At 54.9% G+C, this 13827-nt stretch overlaps 1 protein-coding gene across 1 annotated transcript; it reads right to left on the bottom strand.

The window, feature by feature from the left end:
* Positions 1-976: 976 nt before the first annotated feature.
* SOX10 (SRY-box transcription factor 10) lies at positions 977-11973 on the bottom strand. The gene is made up of 4 exons (XM_030041224.1): positions 11766-11973; positions 10115-10573; positions 3868-4133; positions 977-3465 (listed from the first exon to the last, which is right to left on the bottom strand). Exons 2-4 carry the CDS (start codon positions 10522-10524, stop codon positions 2756-2758), a joined length of 1386 nt encoding a protein of 461 aa, XP_029897084.1. The 5' UTR covers positions 10525-10573; positions 11766-11973; the 3' UTR covers positions 977-2755.
* Positions 11974-13827: the final 1854 nt, after the last annotated feature.

The raw sequence follows: 13827 nt of genomic DNA, 5'->3' as shown, positions 1-13827 counted from the left end.
CTTTGCATGGAGCGCTTCAGCTGGCATCACCACTGTTAGATCCATTAAGCCATTCTGCTGATGATGCTCTTGGCCCTATACCGGACTTCATCCAAATAGTGCTGTGAGTTTTAAAAAGCTTTGAACGTGTTCCACAGTTCCTAGACATCCTGCTTACACTACTCACCCATAAAGCGTTTGGTGAACACAAACTCACTGGATCGATCACATGCATCAGCCTTGAAACCCTGTGGAATCAATTTGTAATTGTTGTGGAGTCTCTGTGTTAACTGGGATCCTACCTTGCTAGCATTGGCCTTGAGAGATGTTCTTAAGCAGACCAATACCTGCTGTACATTTTCTTTCCAAACGTCTTGAGATAGCCTCCCAGGACCTGACTACACCCAGGATGTCTTCTTCAACAAGTAAGAAGGTGTATACATCTATTCTCAAATATACTCTCTGTGTGTGAGTGTTTGTATTTAGGTTCTTGCTTGTGGAAGGCAAGAGGTCCAGGGGGGAGAGTTTCTACAGAGAGTCTAATGGTTGCTTCCAAAATACGTAAGTTTGTGTATGTGGGGAAGTTTTTTTTTGAAGGTACGTCATCTGCCACCTGGTGATGAGAAACCAAGACTAGAAACCCCACGTTCCTATTCTGGAGAGCATTAACAATCACACTAAGAAATTCTTGGGTGAAGCACGTGCAAAATGGTGCACTTCTTAATTGCACATGCTGAATCTTAGCTGGAGGACAGAAGTCAGTGTTACTACATTTCTTGCTGAAGAAATGACTGCAGCTGGGGTGGGAACAGAAGATGAGTTTCATCTCCGTGAAGGAGTCTGGTAAGCCAGTCAGAGTTCTGCCTGTGTCCTGTTCATGACAGACAGAGGAAGGCTGTGCACGGGATCTGTGTGGTGGTGGTGTGACCCATCATACACTTCCTGGGGGAAAAAAAACAGAGACTTGCAGGAAAGAGGTCAAAAAAACCCAGACACGTGAAAATGAAACTTTTAAGTTTATTATTCCATATGTTTAATGCAGAGTTAATGGTGCTAGGACAGCATAGAGACTGGGGAAAGGGAGGTGGGGGCGGAAGGTGCTACTTGCATAAATAAGGGGACAGGGCTGGAAGAGGTTACATGCGTACACGGAGCAAACATTCTACATGGTCTTTTCGGACACCACAAGGATAAGTCATCCATAGCTAAGGGAGGCAGGAAGGGCATCTGACAGTCATATCAGCAGAGGGATACAGCGGCACCGATCAAGTCCGTGTTTGGTCAAAGTATTTTGTCTTTCTAGACTGGAATATCCATTGGAAGGTCCCACAACACGTCTCTGCGATCAATTGCCAGGAGTCATCCTTTCCTGCAGCAACTTTTGTGCCAGTTCACTCCCTGGCGTGACAAACCACCCCAATCCTGGAGGTGACAAAGGAGAAGTAAGCAGACTGTGCTCAGGTGTTGGGCTGAAAAAAGGAGGTTGATCTGACTGCGAGAGCTGGTCGCTTCCAGTTTGAAACCCAAGGGGGAAAACAAATTCCTTTGCACCTAAATAGGCTTTTTTTCTTTACACTCATCCAAGATTGGGTGCGTATCTACCTTGTGTAAAGCCGCTGGAGTATCTTTCCGTCCTCAGCGTAGGTAGGAGGGGAGGTGTTGACTGACTGGAAGACATGATGAACAAACGAGCAGGGATGCACACCCCATCAGCCTCAGTTTGGAGTGGGGCTTCAAAGAGAGTACTGGATTCAACTTGGGGTGTTGTCAAGTGCATAGTAGCTTTCTTGGTGCCTCTTCATTTCAGGCAGGCACAGTCAGACATGGAAGAGCAAGGACCAAGTTTGCTCAGAGGTTGTTTGGGATACTGAAGAGATTAGAAAAGACTGAGATGCCAGAAATGCCAGACATAAATGAACGATATAGAGTAACTGTAAGACAGGAGGATTCACCCACAGCACCTTAATGATTCATTGGCCCTTCCCCACCTCTCTTGTACCTCCATACATGAACACGCATGTGCACACAGGCTGTGATATGAGTAATGCTAAGACCAACAATGCGGTTCCTGAGTCCTAAGTGTTGTTCAGGCAAGCCTTAAAATCTCCGTGCAGGAAAGAGTGTGGGTTTAAACAGAGACAGGATGGAGAGGAGAGGCGGGGAGAAAAGCTAGGATGCAGCTGTGGGAATCAGCAGGGAAGCAAGCGTAGGTTGGTCTTCCAACGGGGTTCAAGATTCATGCATGTGTGAATCTTAGGCAGGACTGCTGCACGACGCTGATCACAAGGAAGCCGGCCGTGCCGTCCTCCCTACTACTCCTCCCATAACATGTTCACCAAGGCTGAGCAACCACCCTTCACCCGCAGCAGGTGACAAAGTGTTGGCCAACTGTTGGAAACACTTGCTAACTCCCTGGAGCAGTTTGGGGAGAGGAAGGAAAGGACAGTCTCTCTCATCGTACAGTCCAGGGTGCGCACAATGAAACCCACCACGGACCAGTCACTCCATGTCTAGAATCCTCCTCATCTAGAAGGCCAATAAGGTGTCGCAAGCCAGTCGCGTGGCCTGCGTGAAATTGGTAAAGGGCGAAAGGACGAAAAACCTTCCTCTAGGCGGGTGAGCCAGCGATAGCCGGGGTCAAGAAAGGCACTTCTGTATACTCAGTGGGTTCTGGTGGCTGGATGGCACTGAGTGACCTCGGAGTTCGGAGGCTCTTCTGCCTGTGCTGATTCTTCGGAGCCTTTCCGTCGCTGCTTCGGTCACCGTTCCCCATTCCCTACGGTCTGGAGAGAGTCGTATACACGGGCTGTTCCCAATGTGTGGGGCTATGGGACTGTGGCACAGAGGGTGCAGGGTCAGAGATGGCAGTGTAAAGGGGACGTTGGGAAGGTCCCATATAGGAGAAGGCAGAGTAGAGGCCGGAGGCTTGGGTGGAATGGCTGTAGTAGGGTCCCGAGGGCTGGTGGTCCGGGTAGTCAAACTGTGGCCTGGAGATGGAGGGGAAGGCCGAACCGTAGTGGGGCAGACTCAGGGACGTGTACGCTATCTGGGAGGTGGAGGGCTGGTCGGTGTAGTGACCTCCAGGGGCGGACCCCTCCGTTTTCACCTGGGCCTTGGAGTCTACCACCGATGAGGTGGCGGTGGACAAGGAGACTCCATGCTGCTTGGAGATCCAGGCAGAGTGTCCGCTGGCCGCAGCCAGGGCGCTCCCGAGGCCGTAGCCAGCAGCTGCCGCGTAGCCCCCGACATGGCCTGGGTGGCCGGCGTGTCCGTTGGGCGGCAGGTATTGGTCGAATTCATTGACGTCAAAGGTCTCCATGTTGGACATCACTTCATGGCTGATCTCCCCGATGTCCACGTTGCCAAAGTCAATGTGTGGCTTTCCCCCTTCCCCCAAGGAACGCCCTTCTCGCTTGGAGTCGGCTTTGCCTGCCTGCAGCTCGGTCTTAGGGGTGGTAGGAGGTGTGGGGGGCCCGTGGCTCTGACCTGCGACGTGAAAAACATTTTGAGGGGGAAAAAGAGAGAAGAGGTGAGTTAATGCTTTATGCCTGGCTTTATACAGCCCAGCTCTGCTCCTCCCAGTATGCCAGCAACTGTTTGGCTGGGGACTTCAGTGGAGGGAGAGAGAAATAGCCAGCCAAAACCAAACCTTTTTATATCATCTTGTGGTAAAAGAGGGAGGGTGCAACAATACCTTGCCTGACCAGAGGAATGCAGGTGCCCGTGAAACTCAGGCATGTCCTTACGCTGCTGACTCCAGCAGAGTTTGTTGGGTCACAAGCAAGGGGTGAGCCACATCGCTAAGGCTTTCACCGTGATGACTTGTCTTTTTTGAGCCTCCGAGTTGGCTGTAACCTGTCAGTAGGTTCACGGAGACCCAGCACTCACCTGAGGAGTGTTCCGGATGACCGTCGGACATGGGCGACCCTTCGCCGGGATGCCTGTGATCCAGGTGGGCATTCTTGTAGTGGGCTTGGATGGCGGCAGCCCCGCCAGCCTCCCCCTCCACCTGGCCTTCGCCCTCGCCCTGCGTGGCCTTGCCGTTTTTCCGCCGGCGGGGCTGGTACTTGTAATCGGGATGGTCCTTCTTGTGCTGCATCCTCAGCCGCTCCGCCTCTTCGATAAAGGGCCGCTTGTCGCTTTCGTTCAACAGCCTGCAGAGGCCGAGGTGGTAAAGGAGAGAAGAAGGGAAAGAGAAGGGTAGGTATGTCAGAAAAAAACCCACCTATACACAGCATCGTGGGATACAGCATGTAAATCCAGATGTCAGGGTGTTGCCCCATTGAGGGTATTTCCCAGAACAACAGGGAGAGCTTGGAAGTGTTTCAGTGGAGACAGCAATGTTTTCCTCCTCCTCGTTAATTATTAAGCCCTGACATTGTTTAGTACCAGTGCTGGGTCCCCCTTCCCTGGCTGCGTGATGTGTCTCACCCCAGTAAGTTCAACGCTCTCTTACATTGCCCAAAGGCAAAGCACAGTCTTTCATAGCCATGTAAAATAAGGCTGGACAAGCTGCTTTCAAAGACTTTGGGCAAATTGAGGGCAGTTGGGATCATCCTTCGGACTAAAGCAGTGTGGCACACCCTTGCTACCTGTAGTGCTGCCTCCCACATGTGTCTTGCTCTTCCCCAGACTGTATTTATTCTAGTTTAACCTCGCACCCTTCCATAGGCTCTGCTCCAAGTTTGGAGCTCTACTGAGCACAAATGTCAGCATTTGGTGTTGGCTCCACAGTACCCATGTTGCTGCGTGGAGTTTGCTGGGCCTTTAAGCATCTTACAATATCCCAGAAGGGAATTAAAGAAAATTTGGAATGGGGGGAAACAGTGTATTCTGCTGTTCCTGGAGCTCCTGCTCACCTTAGACGTGGATAATGCAAAAGGCTGAAGCCCAAAGGACCAGCCCTTCTTGAACTTAGCCGAGCAGTTGTAAAAAATTTAGCTGCTACATTGCTAGCCTTGTAGAAATAGATGAGCTTTGGTCTCTGGATGAAAGGCACTGCAGAAGTGTAAGCTCCTTCTCTGTATTCCTGCCAGATCATGGGCTGCTCTAGTTAAGATAGGCTCTCCGAGGAAATGGTGCAGTGTGCGGGCAGGATGGCTCAGAGCATCTGAAGATGAGATCAACCTCATTACTCAAGCCTTTAGCAGCATCTCGGCTGGAAGCACTTCAGTTTCATTTTATGATTTTTCCCCTCAAATATTCTTGTGACTCACAGTCATCCTGCCTCCAACCAGAAACCAGTGCTCTCAGAAGGGACCAGTCTTCGCATGACTTGCAACTCCAGCAGCCGTTAGGAATGGCAGGGCTCCCAAAGGGCAAAAAATACTCCATTTATGAGATGTCCACGACTTCTTCTCCCCAACAAAAGACCTACCTAGAGATGAGGCTGTGCCAGCACCTTGGTACCCCTGAATCCCTTAGCTCTAAAATGTGACCAATTCTGTTAAGCTGTAGGCACTGAGGAAGATACAAAGGCCTGAACTGGCCTGAAAAACTGAAGATGAAGAGGAGGCACGGCTCAAGGAGCACACAGATAAATCTGCTGGGGATCAAAGGGGTTGCCAGCAAGTAACGGGTCGGTTCCTAAGCACCCCTTTTCCCCCTGCTCCTTGTGCATCCCCTCGGCTGGCAGCCAGAAGGTGTATGGCACGGGCTGGAGCCTGTTACGGTGCTGACCTGGGTTCACTCCAGGCAGCCTGAGCAGGTCGCGGCCGCACACCACATTCCTCCACTGCCTTAATCCTGGAGATTAAAGCAACTGAGCCACCGTGAATCCAACACCAGCTTTCCTGTCTCCCTCCCACCACCGTACACCATGCTCACACATCCTGGAGGGGTCTAATCCCTCAGCCTGTGCTGCTCCAGATGGACTTCCAAGGGGTCCAAAGGGATGTCATGGCCAACCCTTGTAGGCGTCGTGGACTGGGAGGCGACCTTGCCTTGGCAAAACCTTCATCCTTGCAGAACGCCCCATCTCCACGGGAGATGGAGAGTAGAGGCAAAACCGGCAGCCTTGCAAGCCAGGACACTTCACTACAAGGCAGCCAGGCTCTGGCGTCCCTGCGCTCCCAGCCCAGATGGTGCTAAAGTTAATAAGATGCTGCGGTTGGGAATGAAAGGTCTCTCTCTACGTGGGCCCCTCTTGGAGCGAGGGGGCTGTAGGCTGCACAGCCAGCTTTGATCTGCAGGGCGGACCGCACGGCGAGCTCGGAGCAGAGCCTCCGATGGAGACCAAAGCTCAGCCTCCCAGATCCATCTCGTGGATGGCGTGAACCAGAGCCACTCGAGGCTATGCAGGAGTCAGATCCCTGCCCTCTGAGCTATGCCCGAGTGCCTCGCCTCCTCTCCCCTTGACGGCAGCCCATGGGCAGTGCCACCAGCAGGACAGCGGCAAGTCCACTCCCCGCATCTTTGCCTTCTCCTTTCCAAAGCTGCCTGCTCCCTCCTCCCTCCCGCTGGGATCAGAGCTCAAATCGGCTTTAGCAAAGTGAAACTGGTGCGAGCAGGCAAAGGCCAGGAGATTTGGGGGGATTTGGATTTCACTTGCTTCCTGCCCTCCCCCTCCTGCCCCCCCCACACTCCCCAGGCCATAATGCAAAGGAATCTTGCACGGGCAGAGAAGTTATGGATCACAGAGCAAAGCCCTTCATGGGGCTTAACCGAGCCCTCGCCACCCTCCCCGACACCGAATGCTCACCCCCGAGCCAGGGGAGAGGGGCAAGCACCCAGCGCTCCGCTCCGGGGGGGAGAAAGAAGGGCTAAAATCTTCCTGCCCGCCTCTTGCAGCCTCCCCTTGTGTCGCTTGGCATTGCACCGCGCTGCGTGCCGGGCGACTGGCTCGGTGGCCAGAGGCCTGACCCTGTGCCGGGACTCAGCTGCCGATGAGTCAGTGCGGTGATAGGGTTGGGCATCGGGGCTGATGCAAGGCAAGGGAGCAGAAAGCAGCCAGGCGAGCTCTGCTACACGTTCCACGGCCCCGGATTTTGTGGGCATGACCCTATTCCCTGGGTGCTGCCACCCCCACGCAAAGATCCATCCGTCAGATCCCCTCGCTCCTCCCTGCCGAGCCTTCCTCCCCTTCTTCCCGTGCCTCGCTTGTTTTCGACCCCGGAGGTGGTGCTGGCTGGCATTTTGGCTGAGAGTCATGCCGACATTTTCAGCAGCTGGCCTCCATTTGAGAGCTGCTCCCTGTCCCACCCCATGGCAAGAAAGCAGCCAAGGCGCGATTTCATGACCGTCAAACATAGAAACACTCCGTTCCTCCTTTCCAGTACATTTGGTTCATCGACTGCACCCTAAGTGGGTACAGACTGAGGGAGGTGGATGGGGCCATAAGCCCCCCCCCAGCACCATACTTGGGGCCAGGCGGGCAGCGTGGCCATCGGGGCATGCATGTCCTGCAGCCCTTCCCAACGAGCGCTGGGACCCATGGAGGACATGCTGATGGCACAGAGCCGGAGCAACCACCAGGCTTAAAAAAAAAAGAAGCCCAGGCCATTGCAGCCCACTTTTGCAGAGGAGCATGTGGGACGGCACTGGGGTTATTGTTGAATCTGCTAGCTGCCTTTCAAGAAGATTTCCCAGCCTCTGCCGTCCCCACCCAGCGCCGATCGCTGGGGACGTGTTTGGTTTAATGGTGGTCTGCAGGCAGTCTCCGTGCTCACCAGCGCTCCTCTCTCTGCCTAACGTGCCCTTTACCTGTACGAGCTCAGAGCAGCCCATGTGGAAACAAAAGTCACCCACATTTTCCAAAGCGACTAGCGATGTAGGCTGTAGGGTTTGGGTGGCCACCTTGTAAGGGTGCGGATACGCGAATAGCCAGGGCCCTTTGTAGGGACCCTCGTCAAATATTTGGAGACTAAGCCATCCAGAGCAAAACCCGACTGCTCACAGTTGTACCGACATGTAGGAGCTATACCTTGGGGACAGCTTAGATGAGGGCAGTGGGAAACTCAGTGGAGGAAGACCCAGCCATACAGTGGCTGGAAGGGGAGGCTCAGGCTACTGTCCTGCTAACCTTTGGGCCACCTCCCCTGGAGTTTTGTGGGCTGATATTTCCCCCCCAGCCTCACAAAAAGACACACATGTGGTCCTACCCAGGCCAGACACCGACTGCACCCATAACCCAGCTTACTCTGCTGTACAGTCCCTATAGGGGCTGACACGGCTTGGAGAGCCGCAGCCTGCACTAGGGACACTCGGAGAGATGTGTTCAAGCAAAGAAGCCGGGTGGCAAACCCAGCAGCACGCAACAACCCCAGGCCTGATCCTGCGAGCTTCTCTGCCTGACCCATTCTCCCTGGCTGCACGGTGCCCATCGTCCGGCGGCAGCGTCCCCCCGCTCCGAGTCCCGTGCGGCCGACGGCGGGAGCCGTGCCCTGGGAGCAGGGAGGCACTCGGATGCGTGAATGTGGCCACGGGCCGGGGGCTGTATCTCCCTGTGCTCTGAATGTGATAAGTATGGAGGGTTTCCCTGCTCTGCTGTATTTTCAAGGGAAATGCAGTGTCTGGAGGGAGACCGTTGCTTTAAAATCTGGCAATATTTTGCAATAAAGGAACGATACCTTGAAATAACACTTTGGGAACAGAAAAGGTGGGTTTCCCCCACACGCACACCCCTTCCAGCACAGCTTTACAGTCCAGAGGCTGGCAGCAGAGTCCCAGGCTGGAGCAAGTGCCGTGGTAAAGGGAAGGGATGGCAGCGGGGAACAAAGCGGGAAAGAGCATCAGATGAGACATCCACAATCACGCCCTGCTGTCACCTTCCAGAGAAAAACTCTTTGCTGGGGTTACACTAGACACTGATGGGTCGGGGTAGATGGGCTGACACAGCAGAGGGAGAAGCTAGTGCCTAAGGGCTCGGTTCCTTGCGAGCAAGGAGGTTTGAAGCCAGGAGGAGACCTCGGCATCAGCTGCTGGATGGGATGTGTTTTGCTTCTGCTTGGAAAAATTGTCTCTTGGCCCACCCAAGGTTGAGGGCTTCCTCCATGAAATGCCGTCAGGGCCAGAGAGAGAATGAGAGGGCCCGTTTGCATGAGCCTTGGTTTGCGTTGGTTGGTGTAAGGTGAGTGGGGGGACGGTGCTGGGGACTTGTGGCAGAAAGTGTTTGTAACAGGTTGGTGGGGTTATCGGCAGAGACCGTCAGATGGGAAAGAAGTGGCACGGCCAGCCTGACGCACCTTGCTCGGGCACTTTCTGCATACCCACAGGCCGGCTGCGATCCACTGGGGCAGCCTGTCAGTCTGCCGGAGGAAGGAGGAGCGGTTTGGGGAAGGTACGTAAAGGACCCAGGGATCTGCACGAAGCCAAAATGAAAATGGTCGCAACAAACTGGTGGGGCCAGAAGGACGAGCGTGTGTGTGCCGGCGAGAAGGGAGGGTATCTCTCTGGGTGCAAAGAGAGTTGGGGCTGGTTTGAGCCAGCATGTTGCAAGAGAGCTTGCTAAGGCAGGGACTGTTGCAGGTCTCTTCCTTTCTGCTGAGCCTCAGTCCCCCTTTCTAGCAGGGGCTCTCCTTGTCCATCTCGCTGCACCTGCATGGCCTGCCAAAACTGGGACCGTCCTGGGAAGGATGGGTGCAGGGCTCTGGCTGCCTGGCTCCCTTCCCCTGACCTTCCTCCTCGGCCGTAACTTGGTTTCCCGCTTGCTCGGTGGCACTGTGCGGAAAATAACTCCTGTTGGCACTGGGACCTGAGTTCAAACAGTCTTGAGGCACCCACCAGTGAGTTAAGCTGGATGGGGCTCAGCCCAGTTCCTGCTAGGGCATATCTTGGCCCAAAAGAGAGGGTGAGCCAAAAAAACAAGATCTCCCCTGGCAGTCAGGCAGGAGAGGACCAGGACGAGAGTGTCCTGGTCGGGAACAACGGGGGAAGTTAGTGGGAAACATGTGGAAAGGGCTGCCGCCCAGGATGGAGGCGAGCTCTGCTGCGGAAGCCCTTCACTACATCCGACCACTCTCGCCCCAGCCACCGACCGTGCCTCCTGCGAGGGGGCTCCCCGCAGGGAAGAAAGTCCCCTCAAGGGACACCCCTTCCATCCCGCTAAGTCTCCATCCTTCCACGTGACCGCACAGTCCTCTCCAGGACACCTCCGGACCTCAGCCCTCGTGCTCCCCCTCCGCCCGCCCGCTCTTACCTCCAGAGCTTCCCCAAGGTCTTACTGAGCTCGGCGTTGTGGAGGTGTGGGTACTGGTCAGCCAATTTCCTCCGGGCAGCCTGCGCCCAGACCATGAAGGCGTTCATGGGCCGCTTGACATGGGGTTTGCTCTTGTTACTTCCATTGACCCGGACGGGCATGGGTACCAGGGTCCAGTCGTAGCCACTCAGCACCTGGCTGACGGCCTCACGGATGCACACCGGGAACTTGTCGTCGTCGGCCTCCGAGTCTTGCTGTTCCTTCTTGACCTTCCCCATCTCCCCGTTCCCGGAGCCGGTGAGGTGCGGGGAGTTGTCCGATGCCATAGAGGGTCCTGGCGAGAGGCAGTGGTGGTCTTCAGAGCCCACCGGGCTCATCTCCACCTCCGAAAGGTCTTGGTCGTCAGCCATTGTTGCTCTTGAGCCCTCTCTCTCTTCCTTCTTGGTGTCCTTCTTCTCACTGGGGAGGGGAGGGAGGAAGAGAAAAACAAAGGAAAGAAAGGAAAGAGAGGGGAAAAAGAGAGAAAAGGAGAAGCAACCACCAAATCTGAAAGGGACTCCAAGGTTTCTGAAGAGCTGACCACGAGACAGGGGCCGCTCGATAAAAGCGCAAGCAAAGCAATTGCCGTGCACACCGCAAAACCCGTGATCGATGGGGGTGGGGATGGGTCGGGGCCCCTGATTAATTGAGATATCGCTCCCTATCTCTGCAGTCGTCTGGAGCTGACATGTGGAGGGGCCTGCAGCAAGAGGGATAAGGGGGGTTGGGGACCTGAAAGGAGAGCGACATGGACCGTCCTGCCCGGGCGCAGCTCCCCACGGGGAGCGGGATGGGGGGGATGGCCCCAAAACTTGGGTGGGGAAGTGCCCCTTTCTTTCGAAGACATGCGGTGAAATGCCAGCGCGGTGCTCAGGGGGAGGCGTGGGAGGGGGTGCGCTGGCACCGTATCGATAAACCAGCAGGGATCTCTATCCCGGTTACTGGGGGAAGCTGAGCAGACGGCACCACCGGGCAGGGAACCAGCCCGGGGCCCCGGACCCGCACCCAGAGACCCTGATCCCGGCTGCGGGAAAGTGCCTCTGCGGGGACACCCCATCCCTCACCCTCCTCTCGCTGCTCATAAACCAAAGACTTAAAATACATCCGCATTGCATCCCCACACGCACGCCTGTCTACGTATGCATGTACATATTCACATTCATATATATATATATACAGATACAAACACAGACCAAGTTTAACTTTGAGATGAGCCAAGGCTTTGGGTTGCCTGCCCCACACACTCCTCCTCTCTCCTTCTGCCTGCAGTCACCTCTAAAAGTCCCTGCCACCGTGCAGCAGTTCCCCCCTTGGAGAAAGAAACACTCTAAAAATAAAGGCCTCTCTATCCCCGCCATCCAGAAATAAAAAAAAAAAAAAAAGAAGAAAGAAATTAAAAAAGAAAAAAAAGAAGTGACAGAAAAGCATGGCTCTGACTTAGCTGAAAAACAGCCAGCGCAGACCAAGGGCTGCTATCCCTCCAGTTTCAGAGGGTGACACGGACCCTCGCTGGGGAAATCGCAAAAAAAAAAGTAAGAGAAAGTAAGGGGGGAAAAAAAGCGCGGGCGAACGTGTGCGCGCGGGCGAGCGAGCTCAGGTAGGAAAAACTTACGTTGCTGGCCGGTGTGCTGAGCAGATCCTGCGAGGGCTGCGATTTGTATCCCAATAGCCCCCCTGTTCTCCCTCCCAGCCCCGGCGGCGTCGGGGCGCACGGCACGGGGAGGCTCTCAGGCGAGTGCCATTCCTAGAGGGAGGCTTGGTTTTTACTAATACCCCGGCTGGATGTCTCTAGCTGGCTTTGCTGCTTAGCACCGGGGGAGGGAAGGGCGGAAGGTGGAGCCAAGCACTCCTCAGAGCCAGAATATGGTCGGGGACGGCGGGGAGGGGACGCGGGCAGCCCCCCACCCCACCTCGGCTGCCGGCACGTTCCCCGCTTTGCCCCGATGCCGGCTTCTTCACAAGAGCCGCCGGCGTTGGGCTGGTCTCGGCGGCGTGGCCGCCCCAGAGATGGTGCTGGAGGATTCAACCCTGGGGGGATTTGGGGTCTGGGGGGGTTTGGGGAGATGGGTGTTCACCCCGGGACTGGGATCCCCCTTCTTTCCCCTGCTAGCACGGTTGCTCCTGTGGGGTCTGGTGCTCCCCATGTGCCAAATGAGTCCCCAGTCCCTGTCACAGAATCTCATGGGGACCCTACTGTGCCACAAGTTGGCCCAGGACCCCGGGGTCAAGACGCTGCCAAAAGGGCATCCTGATTCGGATCTGAGTCTGCGGGGTGGGGAAAGGGATGCAGGAGGTCAGGGGTGTCCCAAGGATGGAGGACAACAGGTCCAGGGAAAATACTGTGCTTCTGGACAGTGGATCCCAGTTTGAACCTTCTTAGGACTTTTGCACCCTAGGGATGGGCTCGTCACAACACGTTCGTCTCTGTGGGGTCTTGCCAAGACAAGCAGGCTCTGCTTCCTCCGACGTGCTGAATTGCTCCTGAAGGCAAATGTGGGGTCTTTCACGAGGAAAGGGAAGTCTCCTGATGAGAAGGACTCGCTCACCCTCATTCTTGCTGCTCGTGCACTGGGACACATAGAGGATCTCAGCACTCAATGGGTTAGGATGTTCTTCACCACATCTTCCATTTTCTAGCTCGCTTTCCTTCCCAGATGCCTCTGGTAGTTGGCTTCTTCAGTTTCCTTTGTCACTGGGGCTGGTGTAGCCCAATACCAACCCTGTAACCATGAGAGGTCACCCACGAAAAATCTGATGACCTTCCCAGGTCCTCCTGTGTTAGCAATGAGATAAACCTAGCTCCTGTCCCAGCTCCTCACTGGAGAGCCAAACTGAAGACGCTTCAGTGCTAAGTCAGAAAATAGAAAGAGATGAGTGGATGTGACCCAGGGAACCAGCTTCAAGGGATTTCAAGAACATTTTCAACTCCTGTAGCAGATATTCACTCTCCAGAAACTTTGTGTTAGAAAGGCCCAGCAAAAACCACTGGCTGGCACCACATGAAGCATAAGGGAACCAGTGCCAAGGATGGTGCTGAGCACCTGAGCTAAAGCCCTCAGGGCAAACCTGTGGGACTGGCTGCTGCCCTTGCAGACCTGGCTGACAGCACAGGGCCATTTCCCTGCACGTCTGCCATTGTCTGGAGTAAGTAAAGCTCTCAAACCATACGGTGGCTGCAGCGAAATCCTCACTAGAGCCCAGTGAGAAGTCTTTACTGAGCAGAGCTGGGAGGGAGAATGGCTGCATGCCATTGGCATCAAGCAGGCAGAGGTGCTTAAAGGTGCCTCTTGCATCCCTCAGAAAAAAAATCCCAAGGGATCATCTCCTACCTTTTCTCTTCAGCATTACCTACTCCAGAAAAAAGATGGGCTCAGATACTCTTCTTCACGTGATGCCTTTTTCTCTTTGCAAGAGAGAAATGTGGGTGCCTTTTGCTTGGATGCTGAGAAAACCCAATGGAGAGCCTAGCAAAACAGCACTGGGGCGCTGCCTCCTTGACCAAAGCAGCAGCTGGTGAACCTCAAGTCTTGCAGTACGGGATTAATTCTCTCACTAAGGCAGACCTCGGCTGTGGTTGTTGCGAGAAGGGATCTCGCAGCACGGACAGGGGCAGCTTGGCAGCTCACCCTCTGTCTGCGAGAACGAACGGGGCACGGTCGCTTCATACAAAGTTG

Source organism: Aquila chrysaetos, chromosome 17 (genome assembly GCF_900496995.4).
Source record: "Aquila chrysaetos chrysaetos chromosome 17, bAquChr1.4, whole genome shotgun sequence".
NCBI classification, from domain to species: domain Eukaryota; kingdom Metazoa; phylum Chordata; class Aves; order Accipitriformes; family Accipitridae; genus Aquila; species Aquila chrysaetos.
Note: the sequence above shows the minus strand (reverse complement) of the source record. Positions and strands in the feature narration are given on the sequence as shown.

Excerpts from the sequence above, each read along its gene's own strand:
- SOX10 (XM_030041224.1), bottom strand. The coding sequence starts at position 10,524 with ATGGCTGACGACCAAGACCTTTCGGAGGTGGAGATGAGCCCGGTGGGC. Across the intron at positions 4,134-10,114 it reads ACCTTGGGGAAGCTCTGGAG|GCTGTTGAACGAAAGCGACA; the intron begins GTAAGAGCGGGC and ends CGGCCTCTGCAG. Across the intron at positions 3,466-3,867 it reads TCATCCGGAACACTCCTCAG|GTCAGAGCCACGGGCCCCCC; the intron begins GTGAGTGCTGGG and ends TTCACGTCGCAG.